Raw genomic sequence first — 14848 nt, forward strand, 5'->3', positions numbered from 1 at the left:
GTGGAGTGCCCCAAGGGTCGGTCCTGGGGCCGGTTTTGTTCAATATCTTCATAAATGATCTGGAGGATGGTGTGGATTGCACTCTCAGCAAATTTGCGGATGATACTAAACTGGGAGGAGTGGTAGATACGCTGGAGGGGAGGGATAGGATACAGAAGGACCTAGACAAATTGGAGGATTGGGCCAAAAGAAATCTAAAGAAATCAAAAGAAATCTGATGAGGTTCAATAAGGATAAGTGCAGGGTCCTGCACTTAGGACGGAAGAACCCAATGCACAGCTACAGACCGAATGGCTAGGCAGCAGTTCTGCGGAAAAGGACCTGGGGTGACAGTGGACAAGAAGCTGGATATGAGTCAGCAGTGTGCCCTTGTTGCCAAGAAGGCCAATGGCATTTTGGGATGTATAAGTAGGGGCATAGCGAGCAGATCGAGGGACGTGATCGTTCCCCTCTATTCGACATTGGTGAGGCCTCATCTGGAGTACTGTGTCCAGTTTTGGGCCCCACACTTCAAGAAGGATGTGGATAAATTGGAGAGAGTCCAGCGAAGGGCAACAAAAATGATTAGGGGACTGGAACACATGACTTATGAGGAGAGGCTGAGGGAGCTGGGATTGTTTAGCCTGCAGAAGAGAAGAATGAGGGGGGATTTGATAGCTGCTTTCAACTACCTGAAAGGGGGTTCCAAAGAGGATGGCTCTAGACTGTTCTCAATGGTAGCAGATGACAGAACGAGGAGTAATGGTCTCAAGTTGCAGTGGGGGAGGTTTAGATTGGATATTAGGAAAAACTTTTTCACTAAGAGGGTGGTGAAACACTGGAATGCGTTACCTAGGGAGGTGGTAGAATCTCCTTCCTTAGAGGTTTTTAAGGTCAGGCTTGACAAAGCCCTGGCTGGGATGATTTAACTGGGAATTGGTCCTGCTTTGAGCAGGGGGTTGGACTAGATGACCTTCTGGGGTCCCTTCCAACCCTGATATTCTATGATTCTATGATTCTATGATTCTACTACAGGCAGATTGTTAGTAACATCTTTCCTTCCTGCTGCCTTGTCCCTGGGACATCCTGCTGCCAGATAGATTATTATTTTTCTTCTGCTCTTGAGGGCTTAATTTTCCTCTCAGGGTGGCAGGCAGCTCAGCCAACCAAGACCACTCCAGCAGGTGGCCAGAAGGCAACAATCAGATGTCCACCATGTACCCTGTCTTCTTTCTTGCTGTGTCTGAGCCTTTTCCAGTAGCAGGGCCTGGACACTAACACCATAAAGCATGGTGATGGGTGAATGAGAATTCATTAAATGAGGACAGAGAAAATGAATATTTCAATAAAATGAACCATATAGTCCTTACCCAGGTTTTGGCATATCATCTTGTGGGAATTTTTCATCTCTGTGAGCTTATTTATCCTACTAAGGATGAATTCAAAAGACATTTCCTTGTAGGCTGGAGCAAGGGGTTTTGATTTATCCTAAATGTAAAGGTTTCAGAGTAGCAGCCGTGTTAGTCTGTATCCGCAAAAAGAAAAGGAGTACTTGTGGCACCTTAGAGACTAACCAATTTATTTGAGCATAAGCTTTTGTGATCTACAGCTCACTTCATCTGATGCATGCAGTTTGATGAAGTGAGCTGTAGCTCATGAAAGCTTTTGCTCAAAATAAATTTATAAGTCTCTAAGGTGCCACAAGTCCTCCTGTTCTTTTTCTTAACTTTAAAGGAATTAACCAAAGACTGTGCACACAAAAGCTGGGTGCAGCTCACATGATGAGTTCTTTGGGTGACCTTCCTTTATGAACTTCCTTATTGTAATGGCACAGTAGTGATGCTTTTGAGGATGCACTTTCACTAGAAACCCTTATTCGCAGCCCCCAAACAGGTAAATCCCAGCCATCGTCAATACCCATAGAAACCTGGCCTAAAGCTGCTTTTCCCTGCCTCCTCTTAACCACTGTTCATCTCCCAGATTTGAGAGGGCGTCTGGCTCCTCCAACACTGCAGTCAGTTGTACTAGTTATTGCCCCTTTACTCTGTGTATGTGTTTGTGTGTGTTTTCTAGTTAAAAGTTGCTCTTGAGCTCTAAACTTACTGAAATGTCATTTGTTTAGCCAAATATTGGGATAGTTTGACCTTATGTACTGCCTAACATCATAAATTATTAATCATTCGTGTACACAAAACAACTATATTTCGAGCTGACTTCATGAAACGTCCAAGAGCAGTTATAACAGGCCTTCTTTGGGAAAGAAATGCTGTAGACGGGGGAGGAAAATGTCCTTTCAAGGTTTCTTGAAAACTTGGGACAGTTTTTTGAAATGTTTGGCGCTGGTTTGGCTTTAGCTGCTATTGATACCACTGACAAGTTATGCAGATTGTTTCATTGTAAGGAATATAACCTCAGGATACTGCTGCTGAGAATGTGTTGGCTGGGTTTTTGGAGGACAGCGGAATTTTCTTTCAGCCATGCCATGTACAAGGGCATTGCTAGTAGCAATACAGAGTGTTCATGGCATTCTAGGGGAATGCCGAGTAAAACTATTAGTGTTGTGCACAGCAAATTCACTATATTTGTCACTATACAGACACTTGTCATATCATTAGAGTGCTTAGAACTGGAACATGAATGCTAAGGTCTGATATTGCTGTTTTTACGTAGGTCAAAATCCCATTTGGCTCCTTAAGGACAAATCCCAGTTCATTGTATTCAGTGAGAGTTTTGCCATTAAGAACAGGAATTTGTTCTTAGAATAGAAACACCCACCTCCCCACCCCATATATACACTAATGTGTTACTCTAAAGTTTAGGGGGATTGTTTTCCTTTCTTGTTCAAGCCATGGCTATGTGCTATGTAACTATTTAGCCATAATGGGGGAAAATCCTGGCTTCCTTGAATTCAATGGGAGTTTTTCCATTTCCACAAAGAAAAAGTTAGGGGGTGACTTGATCAGAGTCTGTAAGTACATGGGAAACAAACATTTGATAATGGGCTCTTCAATCTAGCACAGGAAGGTATCACAAAATTCAATGGCTGGAAGTTGAAGCAAGACAAATTTAGACTGGAAATAAGGCATAATTTTTTAACAATGAAGGTAATTAACCACTGGAACAATTTGCCAAAGCTCATGGTGGATTCTGCATCACTGACAGTTTTTAAATCAAGACTGGATGTTTTTTAAAATATCTGTGCTAGTTCAAAAGGAATTTTTAGGGGAAGTTTTATGGTCTGTGTTATGCAAGAGGTTAGACTAGATTATCACAGTGGAGCCTTCTGGCCCTGGAATCTATGAATCAAGAAAAACCTTATATTGATCAGCAGTAGAGTTGCATGTTCCGTCACCTTGTATTAGTACAGTTAAGTCTAAACTATAAAAAGAAAAAGTAAGCACTCAAAGCAGCAAGTGGGGAAAAGCGAACAGAATTGAAAACAGCAGTAAGGGGGACAGTGGAAAAGAGATAAGGAAAAAGGGCTAAATATAACAAGGGGCCAAATGCAAAGACAAACATGAGCAAAAGGGGAAGAGAGGGGAGGAAAAGCTGTGCAGAAAAAGAGATTTGTGAGAGGATCTGATAACAAAAACCAGGTACTGTACAGGAATTTTAAATAATTTGCTATCTACATAAAAGGAGCCAAAAAGCTGCAAATATTAAACAATATGTTGCAACATTCCAGTGGCAGTTGCTATGAGGCATAAACAGTGGACTATTATAATTGATAAACATCTCACATCTGTTTTGCTTTAGCAGCTGTACAACCATTCTTAGGTAGGTATTTATCAGTTATACACGTCTGTTTATCCAAGACAGGAAAACTTTTATTATAATCAATAGTAAACTTACAAATGTCTTTATTATTCTGCCACGTCAGTGAAAACTCATTTTGGCTAGTGTCTCTGGTAGAAGGCACTGGCAAGATGCCCTTTCTAATGGAAAAAAAGATACAGATCCTTTCCTTTTCCCTTTCAGGGGTATTTCCTGAACAGCTGAAGCTTTTCTACTTTCATCATAGCTGCAGTGATTCATAATCCCTCTCCCTCTGTATTTTATTTTCTGCTTAAGTACTTTGAAGGATAACATGTTAGGAAAATGACAGAAAGGAGATTCTATTTCTTCTTGGTCTTTTTATTTTTATTTTTCCATCTTCATTTATGAATTGTTTAACATTATGAAAACATTTGTTTACTAAAGAAGCATTTAAGATATAGCTTATGGCCACGATTTTCAAAAGGGACCAATGATTTGGTGGATGCCTCAATATTTGGAAGCCCTGCTTTTGAGACATCTTAAAGGGGCCAGATATTCAGGGGCTGGGTGCTCAGCACGTCCTAAAAATCATAAATAGCTCAGGTGTCTGAACTGAGCACGCGGAGACCTAGCTACCAAAATCTGTAGTCACTTCTGAAAATCTTGGCTGTTCACGCCCACAATTATTAGTTTAAGCTTAAATATAGTTCACACGTAAAGAAAGAACCATAATGGTCATGAGCTAGAGCTTGGAGGTGTCCATGACTGGCTAGTTGGGGGGTGAAAAAATAGTATTTCACAGTCACATATTGTAAGCAAAAGTGTGAGCTAAAATATGCTTATAAAAACAACTTCAAAGCAAATCCACTGCAGATTGCCAGGATGAGGAAGATGGCCCACAGGGGTTCCATACCAGTACCATTTTGCTCTGTACAGATGCCAAAGAAATAGCGTTGGCCAAAGTCTGCTCTCAGTTACACACTGGTGTGAATTCAGAATAACAACATAGAATAAGAGTGTGACTGAGAGCAGAATGTGGGTCACAGCTCATGCAAGCAATAATGCCTTTCCTCCTTACAATGCAAATACTATCTGCTGAAGAGTCTTGTAGGTCCCCACATGAATGTTCCAAATTTGACTTCAATGGGCTTTCACCCCAAGTTTTTTAACCATCTGCTCAGGTGTAATTTGGAACAATGAACTCAGTTGTAGTGCTACTCTTATCCAACACACGACAAAACAAAAGCAGTGGAGTGAAAACATATAATTCAAACAATGCAGGAAAAGAAGTTCAAGGATAAGGCAGATAAGCTGCTTCTCTTATTTTCAGATGCTTATGTTGTATTCACCATTGAACCCATGTTTCTGCATCTACTGCTCTTAAGTGACTATTGGCTAACAGGTTTCCAACTGAGAAGAAATCTCCAAAACAGAATTTTCCTTCATGTTTCACGCTGATTTGTATATCACATCAAGAGATGATTCTCCGTCTTTAAATTAGTTTCACAAAGGGAAAAGCGTCTTTTCTTTTGTCTGCAATAAACAGACAATTTAGCACTTTAGACTTTGTATTTGCCTGATGGCTGCAAAAATCCAGTTTTTCACCTTGGGATTAGATACTTGAAACATGAGCATTCTCTGCGGATCAGCACAATATTGCAGGTTCATATATTCTAGTAGGAAGTCCAAACCAAATGCCATTAAAAATTGGGTCATCCAATTTATATCCAAAGAAACCCTGGGGCTTCTACACTCTTCCAGGAGTTGTAGAACTGTGGACATTTTAGCTTTGATTTTGTTTTTCAGCCATGTCACAGTCAAAATAATGTCTTATTTTTCTTCACTAGAGCTGAGAAGAGTTTTGGGAGATGTGAAGTTCCTTGCAAAAATAATGTTTGCAGTGGTAAAATTTATATTGGACTTTGCTGCCTGGAATGAATGTTCCTGGGCTCCCCGCTGACCCATGTCAAGTTGTAACTTATTTATGTATTTATTTTCTTCAGAAGGACCTGCCTGGGTTCCAGTGGCAGCTCTGTGTGGTGCAGATGGTGGTGTCTGCCATGCACGTGCCAAAAATCAATCAGTACTTCTTTATGTTCCTCTCCTTTAAGTGTCTTAGCTTCACAGTCACTCCAGCTTCCCTTCAGAAATCATTATTACTGCAAATATGCAACTGAAAAATAGGGGAAAAACAGGCTTTCAGTTGAAGTGCTATTGCTTTGCATCCTTGCCACTGAGCCCCTTTTGCCTTTATTTATTTATTTTGCATACCAGTAGTTACACACTACAGTCACAATGTATACAATTTTAGCCATTGTAAGTAGACAGCATTACCATGGCTTTTGCAGTTTTTCCTATCCTTGGTATCAAGAATGCAACAAAGAATCTGCTCTCTGTGTGAGTGTTTGTGGGTGGAGGGGGAAGGAATTATTTTCTTCACTAAGGTCACACCCTAAACATTCCAGTCGAATTTCAGATCAGGATAAGCCCATGGCTGCCTACCTGTACACACATGCATAGTCACTGCCAAAATACAGAGAGAGAGAGAGAGATGAAGATGAGCTTAGAAGTGTGTCTTTAATCCATCCCCTTGTTTAAAATTGCTAAACTAAATAAACTCTGCAATTGGCACATTATGTGCATGAGTTTCTCAGGAACTAAGGATTGTTTATATTTGCTTTATATGCTGTCTTTCTAGTTTTTATGACTGGATGGATTAGTTTCACAAATACTTCCCCTTAAAACCACAATGCCATCCAGTCCGTCCTGAGGGTCATTCCCCTGAGCCTACATTTCTTAAATATTATTTAAGTTCTTCCTTCTCGCTGTGCCATATTAGTAAATGCTCATTTAAATGCAGCCCAAACATTTCACATCATTGCCCCCAAATGTTAGAGGTGCTGGAAAGTGTCTTTTCTTAAAAAGTGAGTTCCAGAAAGAGAAGCTCTTTCTCAGCCTTTGTTGTGGAGATGCAAAAAGCCCTATGCTGATCTTTTCTGAAAAACAATGATTACCAGCAAAATCCTTCTTTCAGATTCAAAGAATTGATCCTCACTCATTTTGACTGTTTCCCTCATATTTTTTACTGGGAATTCCATGCATTTAAGCTATCAAAGCTATTGAACCAATATTCAACTTGCAGATCTGAGACTAGAATTAAATCATAAAATGTATTAACTATATATAAACATAGTTCTTATTTAATGCTTACATCTTCTGTGTCCGCAGATAATCAAATAAGAGCATCTAGATTAAGATCAGGCTTAATAAAGGACATTACTGAATGGGCATTACCGCGCACTGCAGCTGGCAGTAGTTGGATATATTTCATAAAGAACTAATTTTAATTCTATGCTTTTGATATTTTGGCTATGGGCCTTTTCATTTGGTGGATAGATGGGAATACCATCATGGAAGATTTGGGCATCTTTTTAAGCTTTCCCCAGGGATACATTTAATCCCTGACTCTACAAGCAAGATTTTATACAATAATATAATTTTATACAAGACAAGACACACAGTTCAGTCAATTTTTCTAAACTCCTATCAATCATTTTCTGGAAGTTGTAGGTAATGCTTTATAGAAAACTATAATGCAGAACACATTTTCCATGCTTTACCTTTTGCAACTCAAGGGTTACACCAAACATAAGAACTTGATGTCTTTGACTTTCCTTTGAACATTTCTCAGTTCATTATATCTCCTGCTAAACTCCCAATAGATTACGAGCCTTTACTGCCCTAATTCTAGTCTATCTCTGCTACTTCACTTGTTTGGATTCAATTTACCATATAACCAAGCTGGCAGTTTACATAGCTGTGTTGTATATTTTGCATTTTAGGGCACTAAAAAGTCAATGGGAAAAAAGCTTACTTTTAAAAGCTAAGCCCTTACAAATACAATTTCACTATATTGTTCCCACTAGAGCTCAAGAATTGTCCAGTGGTGAGAGGGTACTAGTCTGGAGACCTGGGTTCAATTCCCTGCTCTGCTACAAACTTCCTGTGTGACCTTGGGCATCTTTCCATTGACTTCCACTAGCACTGAACCAGATGCTACACTGATGGGGGATATAAGTACCTAAAATATGTAGATAGAGCACAAAGAGCGTGTGGCTAAGGGTGGAACAGGAGCCACCACCAGCCACTCTCTGCCTGCCACCTAGTGAGTGCTTTTGAGGCATCCAGCCATTTTCTCACCTCCATTATTCCTCTGCTTCAATCTCCAGTGGCCTCTCTAGCTGCTCACCCATCCACTAGTCTCATGGGCACCAATGAGGTACAGGGGATGGTGCAGCAATTGGACCTTGGAGCCTCATTTTGTTTTTTTCACCACCTGTGCTACACGCTAAGTGATATTGACAGTTATATCAAACCTTACAGGGTGGGAGCCAACTAAATCCAGACCCCCCACCCCCAATCGACCAATGTCACAGCCTCAGGGGCCTGTTTTAACACTAGTAAAATTCCAAATTAATTTGTGGTCACTGTAACATCAGGAGGAGTTAATAAAGAAAATGCAAGGTCTCTGTGTGTTTGTTACATCTCATTCTTGTAACTTACAAGTCTGTATCCTCACAGCCCCATTCAAGAAATGATCATACAAAGTAAATTTTCAGTAGTTTTATTGAAAAATGCCTCCTTTGTTTCAGAAATAAATAATATAAGGCAGTGAAATTCACAATTTGCAGTTAAAATATAAAAGCAGCAATTCTATATCCATAGTCTTGCAAACAATTTCCAACTGCTTTTGATAACTAAGAAACATTATATTCTGAAAAAAAATCCATACTAAATATACAACACAAACATGCAATTCCATCTCTGCAGGATTGACTGCAATTTGGCATAAATGTTAATGTGTCTACAAGGAGATTTAAAGCAGTATAAAACTATATCCAGTTGATACAATGATTTCAGCTACATTACTTAAAGTTTGTGGTTGTTAAAGGAGATGTATAAGAGCAATATATGCCCTGCAAGGTATAACTAAGGATAGAAAAAATTGGCAATGATGTAGAAGGAGTTGGTTTGCTTTTTACTAGACAATGCAGACTTGTGATGTGACTTAGCTGCAAACAGGCATTAAAAAGGAGGAAAACTGCAGAGCTAAAGCAGACAGCCCTTCGAAAATTTGCAGCAGCTCTGGTTTTTGGTGTTTTGTGGGTTTTTTAATTATTATTTAAAGAAAATGCAGCATTGTGATAACTGAATGCACACATTAAGTTCTAAGCAGCCACCTTAAGCAAAAGTATTTTACAAGCATTTCAAGAGCAAGAATGAAATCTACAGTTACATACATTGCTATTCGCACATAAGCATGATACCCCTACAAGATATGAGTGCATTTCTGATCTGAGAAGGGAGCACTGGAGAATATAGGATACACCCACTCTGTATGTATCTGCATATGTGAGCATAGCACAAACAAAAACAAACAACCAAAAACACAAAACAAGACAGATCTTTTATGGTTTTGTTTTTGCTTTTGCTTTTCTTGGTAACGATATTTTCCAGCACATTTGTTCAGGGTAATCCTGGTGAATGCATTTCAACTTCATAGTCCTCATATTCATCCTCTCTCCTTTCTGACTCCATTGGTACTATGTAGGGCTCACTTTCAGGTTGATAGGGTCCACTTTCAGGTACGTATGACTCTGGTTGAAAATAGTTGTCTGATTGAACATTATAGTTATCGCATGTCTTCGAATCCACAAATATAATGAAAGTTAGTTTGGCTATATAATGTTAGTTCAATCTTAATTTCGTATAATAAATATCTAAATTAATAATTCACTGATTTTTTTTTCAGTTTTGTTCATGGAATTTGTGGGGGGGGGGGCAGGAGAGGCAGTAAAATCATAAGAAAAATGAGATTTGGTTTTGAAAGGCCTCCTAGGATCCAGCTCTTAAAAACACAAGAAACATTTGTAGAAACAGTCTTACGGTGTTATGCAAGGGCCCAATAAATTGTTAAAAAATAAAAATAGTATTTTACATCTACTTCAACAAATCTAAAAAATACTTGGATTTGATTTAAAAAATAATTAATTAATAGAGCAAATGGATTAAGTAAAAAGAAAACGTTTGACTGGCTTCTAGTAATTTTCTCTGAGGGTGGGAAATAAATGTACACATAACTATCACCAGTGGCAATATGCAGTACATGTCATTTTCTGATTCTGTTCCTCGTAACAAACTGAGTTACAGCTGATGCTGGAGGAACACCAAAGACTACAGCAAAACAGAAGAAAAATAATTATAAAACTTTAGTATTTAGAACTGCAATTACAAAACCCAACAAGATTACATATACAGAAAGGCAGATGCCCTGAATCAGACATGTTGATCACAAGCAACAGACAGGTAGATTTCATACAGAGTCAAAGATGTTATTCTGGCACATAGCAAGCAGCAGCAGGCTTTAATGCAGAAGCTTAATGTAAAGATGTTAACTGATTTTAGTGGACACGATCCCTTACAAATCATTTACAAGCCACAATTAGTTTACTATTTACATAAGTCATTTCTTGTTTATCAGGTTAAATCTGTCTCCCACAATGGTGTTACTTCTGCTGGTTAGTAGTTTTATAAGCCTCTTTCAGTACTGAGGCTTCTGATGATTTGGTGGTGGGGGGGGGTGTTAAAAATAGTTGTTTTTCTACTTTATTACTGAAATGCAACAGGCTTGATAATGAATTGACATCACTGTCCTTATGTCATTCACGAATGTTGTTAGTATTATATGAGGCCAACACGGTTCGATTTTAACCACATCCGTGGTGAAATATCCATACAGACTCATTTCCTACTAAGCACGTGCGCAAACATCTCAGAAACAGGTTTTTCATGTATTCAACCTGCAAGCAGCACTGGAGACTTAGAAAATGTGTTAGCCGGAACCTGAAACAGGTCAAAGATTATGTTAGTTTTTAAAGTCAGACTGCTGTGCAAAAATATATTGTCATCCAACTAAAATACACAATGGTTAAGTTATATGCATATATCTATATATGTATACATAGCTGTTCACTAAGAAGGATTGCATGGCTGCACAGCTCTTTTTCATTTAAATAGGAATCTTGGGTTAGATCTATGCAAGTACCTGGCTTTTTACACCCAACAGCACTGAGTCTGTATACACATATATATATATTTTTTTTCCATGTATACATGCACAGTATGCTAGTGGCAAACCATAATCAACATCAGTATCACATACACTAATTGTAAAATGCTACAGTGCACACAAATGAATTTGTTAACAATACTATGGGCCTGGACTTTCTTCATGAAAATGGCCCAGCGGGACCCTAGGTATAGAATATATTAGTGTCTTCTCATTAGTCAGAAATTGTTGGCCACTGTCATCCATTATTTGACTCCCTGTGACAGCCTATTGTTTTCAACTGCTTCTCACAGCAGGAGGCTGGCATGACTCAGGGCTAACCAGAGACTTTTGGGGTTTAATTCAGTGGAAACTGTAGGATAGTGGAGTTTTTCAGTTGCTTGCACTGTAACAGAGAACAGTTTTTGTTTGTGGAAAATTTTAATTTCAGGTATTAATTTTGTATAAATAATCCTGATGTTGATCAAAAAACAGACACACAAAAATTGGCAACCAGAGCATTCTTTTTACTTCAAGAGAAACATGGAGTATTCAACCTTGTTCTGAAGAAGATTGGAGGGAAGGAGAGGAGAAGAAGAAGAAGAAAATGGTCATTTAAATCCTAACAGCAAAATAATCATCCACTATCCTTCTATGTATTAAAAACCAGTTAGTTGTATAATTTAATCACCTCCTTCCTGAAGCTAAACACATTTCAAATCAATGTGAGACAAGTTTGCATCGCAATCTGAACAGCTGCTCTCAGAGCTGTCTGTGTTAGAAGGACTGAACTGTTCCAAGATGTAATGTTACAACTAAGCAGTTTCAGTACCATTTGCTCCTGAAATGATTCAGTATCTCCACACAAGTGGGCCTGTCTTGCATAAAGGCTATTTAAAATGACTACAGTTTAAGTTGTCAATAACCTACCTGGGAATCCTTGACCATTGTAAGCGATGCTAGCACACTGGGATGAATCACAATACCCAGGTGGGCCTGGGGGACCTCGAATACCCCCATTTCCAGGACGACCTGGTGGCCCAGGTGGCCCTCGTGAACCTGTAGAACCTGGTGGGCCCGTTCGAGATTCCCCTGGTGGACCTAATTTTAGAATTAAAAGGAAGATAATTTTTTTAAGGAGTCAACCTGTCAGAAACCACTGGCACTCCTGGCGTCTAGACTGTGAACGAGCCTTTGGTAAGAAAACATTGACATTTGGTTTCTACATGGGGTCAGTGAAACAACCAAAGAGAACCAAATTTTGACTCATCATTAGTTGCTTTCCTATGTGTGGGGAATTTAAGGTCTGTATTCACAGAAACTGATTTGGCAAGGTTGGAGCCACGCTAAAGACATCAATGAATTCTCTGGTTTATTTCCACTCTGTGTAAGATATGAAGATCTCAAGGGAAACTACTACATTAGACAAGCACATTGGATTTCAATTAAAACATAGGAGTGCATTAATTCTGCTACCCTGCAACCCTAGATTAGATGAGGTAATGTTTTCTTTGGAAGAGGTTGTATTATGGTTAACAGAAATGTAGAGTTTTAACTGGGGCTAGAATTTGTTGCAAGCTTCTTATGGCTCTTGTAATGAAAAAATCATGTTTAAACTAGTAAATTAAAGGCAGAAACAATGAGAAAGCCTAACGATTTCTGCCAAGACATCAGTAAATGATCTGTGAATGAAATCAAATGACACAAAGAACAAAAGTAACAGAGAAAGGATCATATTCTGTACTAGTAACGCTATGCTTTGCCAGTAAAGGACATCAGAGTAACTACAAACATGATCCAACAATGGCACTAGACATTCCAAAAGTATCAGGTGATATTTTGTTTCTATCAAATTGAAAAAAGTGAGAAAATGTCCATTTCAGTAGGAATCAACCCCTGATTACTGAGTCAATAAAGGTGCAAAATCAGTATTTTCATCAAAAATATTTTCATGTGCAAATGTGCCAGAAGAATAAATTATATGATAAAGCCAACTTTCTACTAGCCATGTCTAAAAAACATTTCTGGTTAAATTTTTCAGCATTTTTAGAATGCTTCATTTTATTACCAATACATGTCAAAAATTGAGTAACATATGCTTATTTGCTATAAGAGCAATTAAGCAATCTGACTTTCTAGGAAGTTTTGTTCCTTTTTACTTCTACCGTTGTGTAAGCTGATGTAAATTAAAAACAGAAAATTTACCAGGTGGTCCAGGCAAACCTCGTGGTCCTTGTGATCCAATCCCTCTTTCACCTTTCTCTCCTGACAGTCCTAAAGATCCAAAAGGAAATAAAAACCACACACACAAAAAGAAACCATGTCAGAAAACTATATTTTTTTCAAGCTCTCTCATTGATTATAACAAATACTTCAAATATTTTATTGCTTTATAGCTCTGGTCTAGGAAGTCTTAATTTCGATGAGGAAAATATTTTAAGGAAACAAACATCTCAGTTTGAAAGACAAGATTTTTAAATGTAGTGTACAGCGGTAACCTGGTCTGAAGAGACTGAACTAAAACACAAGAACATCTTTGAAGTTCATTCCACACATCTATCAACATGAGTAAAGGCATACAAGCTTTATACATTTCTGTTACAACTACACTTTACGCATCCTTTGAAACCTAATGAAATAGTGTAAGTCAATATTATCATATAGCTGGATTCAGAAGTTCATTATTTTCTTTTAAGTGGTAAATATCCATAGTAAAATCTATGTTAGAAAACACAACACTATGTCCACATTCTGAAGTGTAACAGCCAGAACAACTGAGGGCCAGATTCACTGGTTACAGCCTGGCTCCCTTACGCTATTGCAAAACAGCCATAACCAAGGCTTAACCAGCCATTTAAACTGAGTTTACACCTACTTTACATCACCAGAGCAGTTCAAAGCACCTGAAGTGTTCTGGCACATCTAGTCATATATTTCCCATATACCTACTACTCTGCTTCAGCTGCATACAACTGCAGCATCACTAAGCTACGGTTCACCCCACATTCTTGTTAACGAATCTTATTTTCCCCTCATCCAGATGCCAATTCAGAAAAGTAGCCTGTCAAGATGCAGCTAATACCAGAAACAGCTTTGAGAGGAGAATGTTCTCTGTACTAAGATATCTTGATAAAGTTGATAAATTTTCTTGAGATAGCATTTAGACTCTGCAGTGACTGGTGTTCCATAAATACCACATGGACAGAGAAGCACTGTAGATGCAAATCTCTGTAATTTTAGATCTTGTCTTCAGACACTGAATATTCCACTGTACCAATACCTTCAATTGGCTATGGGAAGCTATATGCTTCATGGCCTTTCTGGCTGGTGCAGCTGCATTGCATTCCTCTGCTGACAGCTTTTGAAATATGGTCATACATATGCTCTTTGAGCACTACTCACCTCTTTCACCAGGTGGTCCTTGGTCGCCAGGTGTTCCTGGGAACCCTGGTCTTCCTCCAGGTCCAGGTTCTCCTCTTGCCCCAGCACTTCCTGGAGGCCCTGGTGGTCCTGGAGGTCCTGGCTGATTGCGGTTTGCATAGTAATCGTTCGGGATTTGATTCAGCATGTGATTGAACCGGTTCATTTGGCCTGTAAAGAGAAAGAAAGGGTTTTTTAATCACTTTTCATTAAAATCACACATACACACACCCGCCACCCACTGTCCAAATAGTGGAGAATTGGAACATATGCACAGATTAAGATGAATGCAAGATATGATCATGTAGAATACATGGGGAAGGAGGGTGGGGGGAGAGGAGAGATTCTGGCCGCAGATACTCTTAAATAAAAATTCACAGCCACTAAAGGTGACAAGTGAAAACTGAGTTTTGGATTACAACAGCCTTGTTGGTTGAACCCTGGCAAAGAACTCTTTTCTAGTCTGCAAGACAGCAAAGGCTAATTCCAAAAGATTATCTGAAATGCAGTTCTAGCCATCAAAAATAGATATTTTTGGGTACTCTGCATTAAAAGAACAGATATTACAATGACAGGAAACAGAAG

At 38.8% G+C, this 14848-nt stretch overlaps 1 protein-coding gene across 6 annotated transcripts in view; it reads right to left on the reverse strand.

Annotated features, from left to right (window-relative positions):
* Window positions 1–3784: 3784 nt before the first annotated feature.
* COL12A1 (collagen type XII alpha 1 chain) overlaps window positions 3785–14848 on the reverse strand; it is a 135076-nt gene continuing 124012 nt past the window's right edge. For 3 of the 6 annotated variants that reach the window (XM_084623178.1, XM_084623183.1, XM_084623179.1), the window contains 4 exons: window positions 14246–14434; window positions 13049–13117; window positions 11774–11944; window positions 8344–9392 (listed from right to left, as the gene is read on the reverse strand). In XM_084623178.1, coding sequence (XP_084479304.1) covers window positions 9262–9392; window positions 11774–11944; window positions 13049–13117; window positions 14246–14434 — 560 coding nt within the window. In that variant the 3' untranslated portion in view covers window positions 8344–9261. The other 3 variants (XM_084623180.1, XM_084623181.1, XM_084623182.1) reach the window with 3 other exon arrangements.

The sequence above is a fragment of the Lepidochelys olivacea genome (assembly GCF_965140295.1).
Source record: "Lepidochelys olivacea isolate rLepOli2 genome assembly, chromosome: 3".
Taxonomy (NCBI): Eukaryota; Metazoa; Chordata; order Testudines; family Cheloniidae; genus Lepidochelys; species Lepidochelys olivacea.